Source organism: Synchiropus splendidus, chromosome 11 (genome assembly GCF_027744825.2).
Source record: "Synchiropus splendidus isolate RoL2022-P1 chromosome 11, RoL_Sspl_1.0, whole genome shotgun sequence".
NCBI classification, from domain to species: domain Eukaryota; kingdom Metazoa; phylum Chordata; class Actinopteri; order Syngnathiformes; family Callionymidae; genus Synchiropus; species Synchiropus splendidus.
The window spans coordinates 14,324,814-14,340,117 of NC_071344.1; the positions used below are offsets into that span (position 1 = coordinate 14,324,814).

The 15,304-nt window shown below is 44.5% G+C and overlaps 1 protein-coding gene across 6 annotated transcripts in view; it reads right to left on the reverse strand.

Moving 5' to 3' along the window:
- LOC128767576 (glutamate receptor 3) overlaps positions 1–15,304 on the reverse strand; it is a 79,038-nt gene that overhangs the window by 48,679 nt on the left and 15,055 nt on the right. For all 6 annotated transcript variants that reach the window (XR_008416145.1, XR_008416144.1, XM_053879686.1 and 3 more), the window contains exon 3: positions 9,442–9,681. Coding sequence is in view for 4 of the 6 variants with exons in the window: in XM_053879686.1 (XP_053735661.1) it covers positions 9,442–9,681 (240 nt within the window). In the remaining 2 variants the exon portion in view is untranslated. The remainder of the gene's footprint in view (positions 1–9,441; positions 9,682–15,304) is intronic.

The following is a 15,304-nucleotide window of genomic DNA, read 5'->3' on the forward strand; positions in this document are numbered from 1 at the left end:
CGATGCTCATGGAGCTGTTATTATTTTGTGAAACTAAACTGATGCTCAGCTTGAAAAGTCTCTCAAACTGTCTGTGATGAGGTTTTAGAAGTGACTGCTTGTCATTAGCCATCTTTCATTGATATCATGGATCCACAGACCTGGTTGCAAACAGTCAGAGCAAGTGGCCAAAGACGAACGTACAGTCATGAGCAGACTCAAAAGGACAAGGTATGCAAATGCAACAACAAGAAGAACTGTCTGAGAATAACAATAAGCTAATGAGGGACGGGGACACGAGGCAGACCGTCCTCTGGGACACATGATGGAGTGGGGAGACCAGAGAGAGAAGGATCTGCAGGAGAAACTAACAGTAAATTCCACTGTCAGTGTACACAATTCATCGCAGCACCATTAGTTCTGCTGATGTGTGGCGTTCAGTGATGAGCCGCGACTTAACATACTCTAATGGGGCCATTTTTCGACCTTAAACAGCGATGGATGGTGTTTCACAGAAACGTTTGGAAAACAGCAAAATTGCTGCAGAAAGCACAGAAACCTCAGCCGTCAAGTGTTAACAGGGAATTTACCTTTTCACGAAAATACAGGACAATTTAATCCGACTCTGCGGGACATGGAGAGAAACGCCAGAGGAGTCGATTAAAAACTCATTCTTTCAGTAATGAGTGGTAATATTTCCGTCGCTGAAAATCTGTTTTGTAGTTTCGGTAATCACAATCTTAACTCCAGTTTTGATCTCAAACTTCTTCATCTTGTTTCACATTCATGTTTTACATTGAGCAGCTGAAGCAATTGTTAACCGAATTACACCAAATACATAAAAAATACACATGACTTTGGCATGTAAAGTTTAAAGTCTAAAGACAATAACACTATAAAATAGCCTGGTCACATCAAAGTGATGACTTCACAGGCGTGTTATTGACCTTAAAGCAGCTCCACCCACAGCGCAGAGAGGAGAAGCAGCAGCTGAGAGCGGCTGTGGTGTTGGAGCAGTTTAATGTCAATAGCAGATGTGAGGAGCCTATGATTCCAGTGTGTTTCATGAGTCCGTCTCCATGTTTTCCAAACTAGTTTACAAGTGATCCTCATGCATTTTGAAGCCTTTCTACGGTGCAGACAGCACCTCTGCACCCGCGGCTCAGTGACCGCTGCGGCTCATGGATGAACAACATCTGTTTTCCTTCTACAGTTTAGTGGGCGGAGCTAATATGCAGCAGCACTCTATAGTCTGGTTCTCCAGTTCTTGCAGCCCACATATCAGACGATACCCCCAGAGTTTGGAAAGTGGCAGTCACATAAAAAGGAAGCCAAAACGGGCAAAAGTAGGAAGCCAAGGCTTTGATGTGGTGTTTACAGTAGGCTCCTTACCAAAACAGTTGGACTGCCAAGTGGTGTCCTAATCAAAAAGACAGCACATGTCAAATCAAACAGAAGCAGCATGGCGCCTGTATCTTCAGAGGTGCATACATGCAGACGCTTCGACTGAGAAAATCCACCCACAGACTTTCTAAAGCCTCTACATATCTTCCTGCCAGACTCTGTTCCCCAGCCTTTCTCCTGCGCTACATAAGCCATCGTGAATGGACCAACATCTGTGCACCCATTTGTGTTCGTGGCCCATTTTTTTCCACATTCTAGATCATGCAACTGTTTTCAGGTGTTTCTACATTTGCTGCCATTAATCATTTCCCAAAACTTCTGCTGTAAAAAGAAGTGTTTTTAGAATGTGCCCTGATATTTTCTGTCGCATTACATCGCCACCGCAAATATGGGAATGTCTTTGACGGATGCGGCAGATGTGACATTGTTTAAATGAATCAGCCACTGAGGAAAGCGTCGGAATGAAGACTGGATGTTTTAAGCAAAGGCTGAGACATTTTATTTTAATGATAGAAGAGCAGCTCCCAGCAGTAATTTCATGCCTGCTGAAGCCAATATCGGGTAGGTGGCTAAAAGGCTTTATTCTATCCTCAGTTTAAAAAAAAAGGGACCGTGAAAGAGTGTCAGGGTTTATTGTGTGCTTATTGTGACAGATGATGGTTGTCACATAGCTGATTTTTAAAGACTCAGGTGTTTGATTTTACTCCTTTGATGGGTCCGTGAATTAAAATTGAGAAACCAATATATCACCCCGATAACAGCATCATTTGGACAAAAAAAAAAACGTGCTGTTACATGCAGTTTTATCGGTCGCTAAATTGTTTATGTACACAATTTTCTCTTGTGCATTTCAGGGCTCTGATGTGCCCTTTCTTGTCAGGATGACCAAGCTGATTTATTCCACTGATGCATGCATAATTCAGCTGTTATGAAGGAGGCAGCCCCAGTCAAGCTCAGGAGGCTTACGTGTGTATGTTGATGTGAGAGCTGTTATACCGAGAGGAATGAAACCACAAAACCAAAGCAACAAGCTGTGGTCGATGATATGCACATGGTTAGCAGGGACTTGCATTCACACGGATTATCTCACACTGCATCTAGAGAGACTAAGAAAAAAAATCTGCTAAAACATTGCACTTGAATACATATTTCATTCAGGATCCTTTTTTCAAAAAAGGATTAGATAAAAAAAAAAGAATATATATATATATATATATATATATATATATATATATATATATATATATATATATATATATATATATATATATATATATATATATATATATATATATATATATATATATATATATATATATATATATATATATATATATATATATTATTTTTTTAATCCAACTAATTCAATTTTTACCAGTGTTCCGGAAGTCCCTGGCAGTTGTTTGAGAAGAAGAGTTGTTTGAGTGGCAAAAAGAGGACTTGTGGATCAGATGGAAACTCTGAGATAGCAGCTAAGTAACATTTCACAGGAAAAGGTTTAAAATGATCAAAACCCTAGAGGTCACTCCACTGATGAAGTCAGAATGACAAGGTGATTTCATAGTGAGCGGCATGTCATTCCTTCTCACATTCTTTAACCTGGTTTATTCCATTTGGATTATGCTCCAAAACTTCTTCTGCTTTGTCTTTCGGTGTTTCCCATCATCAGCCCTCGCCACCTTTACCTATCGTGAACATCCCTCACAAATCTGGCCACTACTTTATGGCTCCCTGCATCCAACATTCGTGATGTCACCACATGTGGCCTTCCTTTGCCAACAGCACCCTGGAATCTGGTCTGTGATGGATGACTCTCCAGCAGAACCTGGCCACCCACCGAGGGTAATGAATTTAAGACTGGTGTCCATTTCTTCTTCTTTCATGCCGTCGAGTTGGTGACCATAGTTGCGGATTGAAAGAAAAAAAAAAAACGGATCAGAACAATCTTTATTCTATGACACACTGGCGCAGCAGGGCTGAATTCCCTCCCTCTCCTGTTCCTTGTTCAGCTTTCCCAAGTTATAGGGAATCTCTCAAAGAGATTCTGTCCGTAAGATGAAGGGGGGGAAACAAGCAGAAGACCCATTTGTTGTGGTAGCACCTTTACACTCATGGTGCAAAGATGCAGATAATAATTTAGCTCTCAATAATGAACGACTGAACAAGAGATGGCTATAGCATGAAGACGATGAAGAGGAAGCAGCGCCATGTGGCCAGCGCCCTCTTCAGCGTTTGGTGCTTACAGCAGGAAGGACAGTCACCAACTGGTTCCTCACATGAGCTGGAAAAATGGCAACATTATCTCACCTATTCAGGTTCAGGCTCATTCCTCCATTGTGTGGGCACTTCACTCGGCCATGCACCGCATCAGCCTGTGTTTACAAGTGTGTGAGCAATGCCAAAACACTCCAATCAAATTAGGGCCTGACTTGACTTGGTGCGCCATCAAAGGCAAGCAGCACAGCTGCGGGAAGCATTTTGGTTTGACTCTCCCCGCGAACAAAGGCAGCTGTCTCTGGACGGCCAATTAGAAGGATTGCAGGGGGAGTTAGCGCCGTGCTTGTTGCAGGGTATCTGACTCGGCTGATTGCTCTCAGGCCTCTTCATATCTGACTCTCCATCTCACTTGGCAGGAAGTGGAAGAGATGAGGCTAACTGTGTGCGGTCAGCCAATCCCCTTATTCGCGAGGCTTTTCGGCCCTGCTGGCTCATCACTCCGCCGACTGCGCCAGGCTGGAATCATTGTGTCTGTCTGTATGGCCGATAATAATCGGTGTCCAGGGCTAGTTATAAGGGCTCATTACAAATCTAGTGGGTCGCTTATCAGAGCCGGTGCATCAATGGTGCGGCTTTGAATGCTGAAACTAAGCGTCAGTAAACAAGACCTTTGACTATAAACTGGACCATTTTGCCACAATTCAATTCCTCCTCATAATGAAAGTGTGACTCTTATATGAAGCCCACACGGTTATATCTACGGACACAGTCAGCACTCGAGTTGAGGGAGGGGTCTTTGGTTGCAAAATGTCATTGCGAGGTGAAATACTGTGCCAGTGGCTTTGTTCTGTCTTGACGGGGGAATGTAATGAATGTAAATGGAATTGTTTCAGAGTAAATACAAAAGCTTCACAGTAATGGTATATACGGCACTATTCATTCAACATGTCACACAGCCAACAACCCCCAATTTGCGCCCCCTGTTGAGATGCTGCCCCTCCTTACTCCTTCCCCAGTGCGATAACGTGCAGAAAATAATGATTCCAAAACAATAGAGGAGTCAGATTACAGGCCCCGATCACCGTCCCAATGTGCACACGGTGAGATCATCACCAGTCAAACCAAAATTAACCACTGGTCGTGCTGCTTTATTCTAATGCTGATAAACAGAAGCTCTTGCTGTTCAAACAACATGTATTTTGAGAAGCTAACGCTGCAACCTCTGACTCATTTGTCCTTCTCTCTGCTGCACAGAGCTCCATAGAAATGCTAAATATGCATGTATGATGCGCTCCAACTGACTCTCGACACCATGAAAGTCAAGCATTGGATAGACAGATTTATACCCACCATCGTCCGTCGACGCCTGAGCCAGGAACACAGCAACAGCTGAAGCCAGTCAGAGTTAAATGTTTCCATCAAATATGAAATTTCACAAATGCGCTGTTTCGATTGGGCAGCCATTTTCCTAGTGAACATCTATTCTTGCCTTCTGAGTTGGTGCTAGTCTTCAGGCCGAAGTCTTCTCAGTAGATGCGGCCAGAAGTGGCAGTCCCCTGAAAGACCCCTAGATTGGTTCAGCTACTGCAGCGGAGACATAAGCACGGGTGAAAAAAGCCCAGCACCCAGTGGCGTGGAGAGTGGACAGAGAGCGAGAAAGAGAATGTGACTCATAAATCAGGCAGGGGTGAGATTGCTGAATCAGGGTTGATTGTGCCTGGGAGAGACAATAAAGCCTATAATCATCTGTCTCTGCCGCACAGGCCTCGGCAATTATCTGCCCATACCTGACCGCCGGAACATTTGAGGTCCAGATCTGTCTACCCTCACCCTTTATAGCTGGAGTTTTTAAAAAGGAAATCTGTCTCCTGATGGAAACTGAAAACACAGTGTCGTCCCCTGCGGAACCAGGGAGGGGGATAACAGTGAATTAAAAGATAGTGACAGTCAGCTGGATTTGTTCGGAAAAAAATAAGAGCTCAGGTCTCTGTCTGCACAAACCGTCGCCTATACAAATGTGCCGTGGTAATTCGTGACCGGTGATAAATGGAAAGTAGCCTTGCATTAACAGAGCAAAGGCTCCATATGCTTTCACTGAGGCCCCTCATCACAGCGGCGGCTTTCAAATGAGCGTGTGATATTGGCATCACAGGTAAAAATCCCCCTGCATTTCCCCGCGGCACATCGGATGCAGTCATCTGACCACGTCCCAGCCTGAAAGCATTTCCGTGAGTCCAATAACCGGGCCAAATGAATATTGTGGCTGTAATTAATCTCTTCTATTGATTTAATAAACCCTCTTGATAGAACTCGGCAAGGGAACCGTCGCTTTTTTTTATGTAGTATTATTTCATGTAGCGCTCTGTTTGCCTTTCCCATTAGCAGAGCTCAGAAAATAATTGGAAGTTGCTTTCTGTTTCTGCAGATGATCAATGCTTTTATGGAAACACTTAAAAAAAAACCATGTGGCAACAAGTGATCTGAGGCTCGCTGCCTTTTACCGCGACTTCAGTCCAATTAAATACCATTAGGAATATGTTTTGCAGCGGCTGTCCGCGGTATGCATCTGTCAAATTGGTCTTCCTGTTTACTGCTGGTTTATAATAGTGATAATGGAAGCACGTTGGATTGATGAAAACCTTTCCCAGGTTCAACGCTAAATCTTTGTTAGAGTTTAGTTTTGGATCCTTTCTGATGTTATTTCAAATGTTATTATTTTATAATTATTACCACATAAAACAAAGTGGATGGTGTGTACTGAATCACTGTAAAAGGAATTGTTGTTAGTTCGGCTTGTTCGTCTGCTAGTTTTACACATTTGTTAACAACTTAGAAGTTTTGACAGTCAGTGAGTGAGGTGTTTCCCTCAACACTTTTCTCTGTTTTATTTACCCTGGGATGATGTTGAGAATTACAGTTGTTGTCGCAAAATATAGTCACAATATAGGGAAACTATATTTAAAAATGAACTTTTTTTTTCGCTTCCCAGTTTTGAGTTGGTTGTATGACCTTTTCGACGCCTCATCACGTCAGAAAATCTAGGGAGTTTATGTCTACAAAAATTCTCATGATCGTAGAATCACTCGACTGAGCATTTATTTCCAGCTGGTTCACCATACTCAGACTAATTTTTTGTACGTTTATCTAGATATTTCTTTTTACATGACACGTAAAAGTCATGTAAAAGTAACACACCAATTTAACAGACATTTTTTTGCTACAGATAAGTGTCTCACTTCCTACTCACATGAACCATCCGACAAAAAAAAGGTTGAATAACACTATGTGTTGCCAGATTGAATATGGGCTGAAGAGACACGGACCCTAAAAGACAATTTCCCACATCAATCCTGCTTTTGCCAGCAGTCAGTGCTCTTATTGCCTGGGGAGCTGCACTACCTGATAAGCAGAGGTAGCAGCTCTCTGACACATCTGTCTGCTTGATGAGCCAAGTGTCAAAGCCCCCCAAAGTGCTGGATGGAGTGCATCAATAAACGGCTTTAATCCCCTCCTGGGGCCAATGTCCTCCCACTAATAAGGGATCGTCTTACACCACTGGCAGCGAGGATAGAGGTAAAAGTGCTTTGGCATGGACTCCTAAAGGGAGATGTTCTGTTCAGGGGAATTGTCTGTACACAGGTAACAGTCTGTAAATCACACACGCCTCCTGTCGCTGGTATTGTCAACACAGTTGAGGGTTTTGTTCTTTCTTTTTTTAAGCTTTTCTTGTCTGGGTTAAGATGGAATGTCTATTTCTCTCACCCCTCGCTTTTCTACCCCGGTGTCTTGTTCTCACTCTAAAACAATTGTGTCCTTCATTTGCCAACAAAAGGAGGAAAACAGAGGGATGGGGACAGACAGCCGGACGGTATTGGTTAAGTTGAAGGATGTGTGGGTTGCTAGCATCCGCAGGGAAGAGCCAACGAGTGTTCCAGTCAGACTGACCCTAATTAACCACATATTATCTGCAGGCAGAGTGGTGGATTACAGCCTTCAGCTCTGGACCCTGCAGACTTGGACATCCAAAGACTCGGCTCTAAACCACTTTAAACTGCCTCAAAGCAAGGCAGCGTGTTCGAGCAGGAACAAATAAAATGATTGAGTGGATTAAGAAGGAAATGAACAGAACGCAAAGAGGAATATGATCGATGGCGCTTGAAGCTTCGGACCTGGATCTGGAGATGTCCTACTTTCAAAAAACACCAATGAGGTGATGAACCGATTCACACACCTTGGCCGTCAAATAGCGACTATTTGCCTGCCGTGTTGCATGTTGAGTCATATGGAGGGGGAAAAAGTTGCCCCCTCCTTCTGACGTGGGGTGACGAACAGCGGATAAATACCTGACGGCTCCCCATAATACTGAGGGTCACTGCGGCGACAGGGCATGCAGAAGAAGGCGCACGGTCCACTCGAAAATACTCTATATTTGACAGCTTTCAAGTGTGAATTTTATGAAGGTGGACAACAGGGCATTATACAGTTAAAAAAAAAAAAGGTTGATGCAAACCCTCTGCGCCAAATGCTCTCTGTAATGCCTCAACATTACAATATATAATTACTTCTGCCAATATTTATTGCCCTTCATTTGGTAAAATAGGCATAGCTGTGTGGTGTGGAGCTTCTAAATTGAACCACAATGACTTGCTAGTTCAAAAAACATATCCGGTTTCTCCACAGCTTTTTAGTCCCTAGTCTGGATTTGAAGTGAAATGTAGTGAAAAGTGACTGTGATGTCAGTGCTCCCTTGTTGCAAGTGCTCCCTTGCAGTCAAGGAGGACTGGACAAGCTTGTTAAGGAGGACTGGCAAAGATGTCCATGTGTTCTGCTGTTGTCTTATATAAATACTAATCTCCAGAAAACTTCCTGGGGAGAACTACGCCCACCTTTCAAGGAAGACTGGCCCTGATCACCCTCCCAGTCAAAGCAAAACACCCCTTAAACATCCAGGATTCAACCCTGAATAAGGTAAGTGTTGAAAGAGTGACACAATCAACACTTATATTTTCACCCAGTTTTATTTTAGGAAGAGTCTTGGGATAAGTCATTTCTGTTACAAGACTGAAAAGACTGAGGTTGACGTTGTTTGAAAAAAACACTGAATTTGTAGCTCGCTTTATTGGGGTGTTGTTTCTAAGACTGCAGCATCCTGGAAAGATGAGCGCACCCACTTATTGAGGCACTTGCATTTCCCTCCCATGTTAAAATAGATCTACCCAGGTGATGTTTCCACACACCCAGCAGTCAGAAATGCCACTGCTCTGTGATATAATGAGCTCATTTTCAGTGGGAAAAATAAATAATGTAACACGGCTCCAGCATGTTGACAGGTTGTCAAACACGCAGCCCACCGCCGTATTAAACCTCCATCTATTGTCAATGAGGCAATGCAATCTGGTAACCAAAAGAAATCCTCATTGCTACAACACAATAAGCAGCCCCCAAAGGCTGGGAGGAAATCTGACTCCTGCGGAACACACTTCACCGGCGGCCCGAAGATTCCTCATTTCCAAAGAAAGATGAGCCAATTTCAACAACGTGATTAAACGGAAGATTAACTGACGCAAACCCACCAACTGTTTGAAGAAGGGAAAGGTTAGAGCTCATAAGAAGATCTACTGCTTCAAGAGTTACAGGCGCGATCCCTGTCACACATAACAGCTTGCTACGGTGGGAAATTGTGCTGTGTTAACAGAGCAAGCATTTACAAGGTATTAAGGGGGAAAGTGTCAGAGGATAAACCTTTGCTGGAAGTGCTGAGCACCTGCTCTTCGGAATCGGTGAAACATCTTGTCTAAAACCATCATACACTTGTTATTCAAGCGCCACAGCGGCACCTACCTCGGTCCGTGTCGTAGAGGTAGACAAACTTTTGCCACTTGTAATGGGACAGCAGGCTGAGCACGGCACCCCTCAGGGCCGGACGCATCTGGATGACAAACTGCACCTCATTATCGGTGGGGTAGCTGGGAGTCACGAAGGAGGTGTGCAGGGCACCGCAGAAGGAGGTCAGAGTGTTCATGGACTTCTTGTCATAGAATCCGAAGATGGCGTAAACTCCGCGGGAAAACTGGGAGCAGACTGCGGGAAAGAGAGTTAAGGCATTAGTCAGCGGGTTGGGAAACGTGTGCATCATCACTTTTGGAGGGAAGCGATCGATTGTTTATAGCAAACTGTAATATACAATTAAAGCTCCGTTTGACTCCCAGTGACCCCTTGGTATAGCTGATATGGTAAAAAGCAATCTGTTCACTCTTGAAACTTACAAATAATAACACAAAAGTTTCTCGCCTATCGGTCTTTGATACATGGCCCAAATGATGCCCTTTGATGTGCATGACCTGGGTGAACGGGTGGCAACCACATACCAACACTAATGTTGGTGTTTTCATGAAAAGAAAAATGCAAACACTCTCAATGTAACCTGCTGGTAATTAAATGATGAATCTGGGAACAACGTTGACACTGTAGCAGAGCTGAAACAGCCACTTTGGGGATTGAACATCTGAAAGCATTTGATGACACTTCTTGAGAGGCAAAACCCGGTTTGTGTTTGTCTCCGTGTTCATCATGTCCTCCAGAGGGACGACGTGAATTGTCAGGCAGAACCAGCGGCGTTCAGCCAGCAGCTCCGCCGCTCCTACTCGGAGTAACAGGTGTGTTTGCTTTCACCCCCGTCATGAATGGCTGTTCACTTATTCTGATACACTCTCCAGTGTTCCTGCTGGGTAATCAAGCATCACTAACATCCGCAAATAGCTGGGATCTTTGAGGGAAAACGCTGGGAGGAGGAAGATGAGTTTCTTCAGAGTTGAATAATTGTAACAGCATCAATTGAATTTACATAGTCGACAGAGAACATGTGCTGTAGGGGAGTTTGCGACGTCTCCCTGCAGACGGAACTCAGCCACAGAGAAAAGTTTGGACCCATCACCGTGTTTCAAGTGAACCGGCACAGACTGAATGTTTAAGCCAGCAGTTTCGCAGCATGCACGATGAATTTATGGTCCAAGTACGGTCACGGTGAGGACACACACTGTAGCAGCTCCTTGATAAGGGAATCAACAGATGGACAGCAGTATTGTGGGTAAGTGCTACAGGGTGAGTGGCCCAATCTCTCAACAGTGAGCTCCAGCCCTCAACAGGGCCCGGTCTCTCCGCACTCCCTCTTAATTTGGGCCAGCTCTGTCACAGAACTGGTCCTGGGGGAGCAGGTCTGGCAGCCTCTTCTCCTCGGCTCAGCTGTCCTCTGCTTATTGGCTTGAGCTTTGAGCAAGGCCGTGTTTCAATAACAGATATGTCCTCCGATGCCTCCGCCCACCCAACACATGCCCCTTTTGTTCCCGTTATGTTGCCCCTGTTAGCGATAGTGGCTACACGTTTCTCACTTCAGAGTCGACACCTTATTACAGAGGAAGGTTTTCACGTGAGCTTCTGATCCTGAGAGCAACGCCATCCAGGGCGATCCGCACCTCGGGTCTAGCGTGAGAGGGGATGGATTCAGTGTGACCTGTTTCTGAGTTGGAGGCATGAAGCAGCCAGATTTACTTCTTCAAATCCGCCGGCACCTTGTTTCCTTTCATAAGACTCACAGCATCCTCATCCTGCTTCGACACCAGTGGGCAAGACAATATATGTATGACTGCAGCTGTGTCTGCTTCCTGTCCAACTTTTCTCTTTGCCATTTAAAAGAAAAGTGCTCTGCAAAGGCGGAACACCGAAGTTAACTGAAAATTCTGTGGGACATATTTGCTTCAAAAATGCCAAAAGAGTATGGATGGTATGGAACGCTGGCTGGGAATCACACCTGACAACACATTGTATGCTGTTTCCTCTGAGCTCCATCGATACTGCTGTGCGAACCGTTGTAAAATTCTGGATTGAGAAGATCCTCCAAAATGCAAGCTCCTACATTTGTTTCTGAACAGTTTTGTCCATGGTACGTACATGACAAAAAACCTTAAGTGTGTATCAAACGTTGTTGTTAGCTTGGAACAGTGATTGGAAAAGGGAAGGGAGAGTAAGGCAAGTACTTTAGGTCAAGAGGTGAAAAAGAAAATCAGTATGTACCCAGACAAGAAGTACAGCAAGTAAAAAGGAGAATCACCCTGGCAAGAACAGAATAAGAGCAGCAACAGACATCAGTAATGTAGAGAGTAAAACAAGTCCAAAGACCTAAATGTGGATTGGAACACGGTGAAAAATTGGGCACTGTGATGCGGGTGTGAGTGAAGTGAATAGTCTGTATTTCAACTGGTAGCAGTGAATTCCAGCATTAGAGCGTGAACTCATGTTGTCGTTTCATCATGTTGCACATAAAGCCCTTACTGCAGCCTTGTGTCTTTGACTTACTGCCAAGAAAACCCAACAAAAAATAATGTAGAGAGGCAGCATGACAGTTTATGAGAGTATGGCGCTCTATAAGGGGGGTGTTTGTAGGGCGACAGACCAGTGCATTCATCAATGCCACTGGCATCGGTGTTAAATGAATAGGATCTTTGCTTCGGTTTTTCGGGCGATGATATTCAGAGCTGTAGTATGGAGGACTGACGCCATCCCATATCCGCTTCATCTGACCTCTCCTTTTGTTGTCTTTTCCCGTCACCATCTGGACACCCCCCCAAAGCATGCCTCCTCTTCCAGTGTGGCGGTTTCTCTCTCCACCTTCCCTTTCTCACATTGTTTCTCTCATCAGATCAAGCGCCGCATCAGCGGAGCACAGGCGGCTGCTTGACTCCAACAGCCAGTGTTCGCTGCGGCGCAGACCAGCCTTTTTCTCCCCGTAATTAAATGAAAACAAATAAACGGTGAACTGTCAGGCGGAATGAAGAGATCGAGTGAGTGCCTAACGTTGGGGAGAACCAGCACATCCGCTTTTATATTTGAACAAAGAGCCAACTGGAATATCAGAAACACAAATGTATTCAGACAGACTTCTCTGAGTCGTTCGAAATACTGGTGGAAGAGCAAGAAGTTGGAGAGGCGAAGTCTGGTCTCCCTGCACCATCCTATTTTCCTTACTGCTGTTTTTCTTGTTTTTTTTCTCTGCAGTTAATGGTGCCCCCCCTCCGCCCCCACCTCTCTGCTGCAGGGAACCGTGCATCCCGTCTTCAGTTCACTGGTCAAACACACAGTGTGCCGCCTTCATCCACTTCTATAATCAGGCCACTCGGCAGTGCTGAGGGGATGTTACATTTCTGATGCATCACTTGAGATGGCTGGCCTGGAATACTGCTTCTGAGGGAAATGTGGCGTCCTGCAGGCACCGTGGGCTAATTCACACAAACCTTTTCATAATCTGAGGAGTATTTGGGCTGCGGTCTGAGTCGCACGGCGCCGTGGGACGAGAGGACCGAGCAGTAAATGTCAATGATGATCGCATCTCTTTAGCTGGTTTCATCAAATCCCACACTTGCTCCGCCTCTCCTTGGCATTGTTATTCCTCCTCACAGCCGCATGACCTCCATACTCCCACTTATGTCTTCCGCACTTCAAGTAGTGCCACTAACGCCGCCCGCAGCAGGCTGAACACAAAGACCGGCGCGGCCTGTTCCACTAAGGTGACGCTGTTGCAGGGAGATAGAGCCTCAGTGCTCCCGGGAAATCGGAGGCGGTGGCAATACAGAATTACAGATCTTGGCAGCGTTGATGTGATGAGGACTGAAGCACGGTAATTGAAGCAAGTATGACGAACAAAAGTGCCCTGGAAGCAGAAACAAGTCTGGTTAATTAAAAGTCTCTTCCTTTGGCGGCACTCCTGGGTCGCCTCCACGCATCGGACGGACCTCTGCCTGCGTATGAGACGCCTCAGCCTCCTCACCTGCCATCTTTCTTCCAAGTGGCCGCCACTCTTTTCAAAACAATGTTTAGACCAGGGCTCTCAAACTGCTGCTCAAAGGGCCGCGGCTTTTGTTCCAGCCAGTCACCTTTTCACCAGTCAGGAGTCTGAAGACTGTCAGTCTGGTGCTGCCTGTTTCAGATGATTGGTTAAACTGAGTGTGCTTGTTTGGTTGGAACAAAAACCAGGCCCCACTGCAGGACCTCTGCGGCTCAGTTTGAGACCCCTGGTTTGAACCATTAAATATGTCTTTAATAAAAGAGCCGCAGGCGGCGCCAGCTCCTATTGAATTCTCTTGGTTCTGCCGTCCTTTCTTCAGGTTCTCATCTTCTTCATGCCAACGTGAAAACTTCGCTCAATCGAGGCTACCGAATCTACCTTCGATCCCAAACATGTCCAATCTTCTCTTTCATTTTCTTGGGTTTCAGCAGCATGAGCAACATCAGAGGCAGACACTACAACCCACCTCAAACCCTGGGCCATTCCTTTACTGGGCTCCACCTCAACAATCCAAAGATTACACCAATCTCGACGCAGCATCCACTTGTTATTAACTCACCAAAAAGTCTTCATCCTCCACGGACTGAAAACACATTTCCCGATTAGAACTGGAAATGAACACTACAGTCATTCAAAAACAATTGTTGTCCTTCTTCTTCTTCACCATGTTTTTGAACTATTCCAACGTTGCACTGCTAAACAGTCACATTTCACTTTTTTCATTCATTTGCTTGAAAAGATTAGGCGCTATGTTATTACTTAACTTTCATTGTCTGTAAGGCGAGATTAACAAACCATCTTTGGGAATTTCCCTTCAAGAGTGGCGACAGCGAAATCAGCCTCCTCCATCCCAATCTGTCACGTGACACCTCTTATCCTCATTTATTCCGTCCACAAAGTTTTTATCTCCATCTTCTTCCCTTACAGGATCAAAGTCCTGAAAAGTGTCTCACCGGGGCTGAATATCATCTCCACTGTGTCGGTAACAGAAATGTCCTCCGACAGAACAACCCCCGTGGAATCACGCAGGGATGACAAACTTGTCTATAATGGTTATAAAAATGTGACTAGTGGCACATAGATTTACACCATAAATCAATATGACACACAAGGTTAACGATTAAAAAGCTGTAATTACATTTTTCTGGGTGAAAAGACAAATTGATTTTCTCATCACTTGAATGAAGTCGGAGGACTCTGAACCACGTGCAGGAAAATGAAACCAATCTATAAACTATTGTTATTATAATAATGATGATTATTATAATGTTATGTATTTTTATGGTTTTATTTTTTTTCTAATTCTGCATCACATGATGTCACATGTGATGTGGGTTGTTACAAATGGATCAAGTAAATTCAATTTAACCGCCACACAAAATGCACTGTTCACTACTTCTATACATCAATTTATGAGTTGCTGGAAAAGAATTGAACATAAATAGATTTTATTGACTTCATATCACTATTGGACCAGTCCAAGCCATAAACCACAAGTATCTTCTTCATTCACCAATAAAAAAATCACATGAAAGTTTACTGTCCTGTCACTTTATTGGTGCAACTCCATGCTCCCCTCTACAGTGGAAGCATCTGCATGGAGACCACAGTGGGGGGAGGAACGCTGTTGCATTCTAATGAGGGCTTGACCTTGCCTTCAGTTGTGCGTCATAAATAACAGTTTAATATCCCAAAGTCAGTCAAACGGCAATGATGGATATTTCTTTAAATAATGAAACTGCTGATGAGTGTACGACGCATCAAAGCCATTTTGAATTGTTGGAAATACCAGGGGTTTGACGGAGCCAGTCTCATTTGAAGCCATCCTTCCTTTTCAAAGGCTATAAGATACAGCAGGTGGTCCAG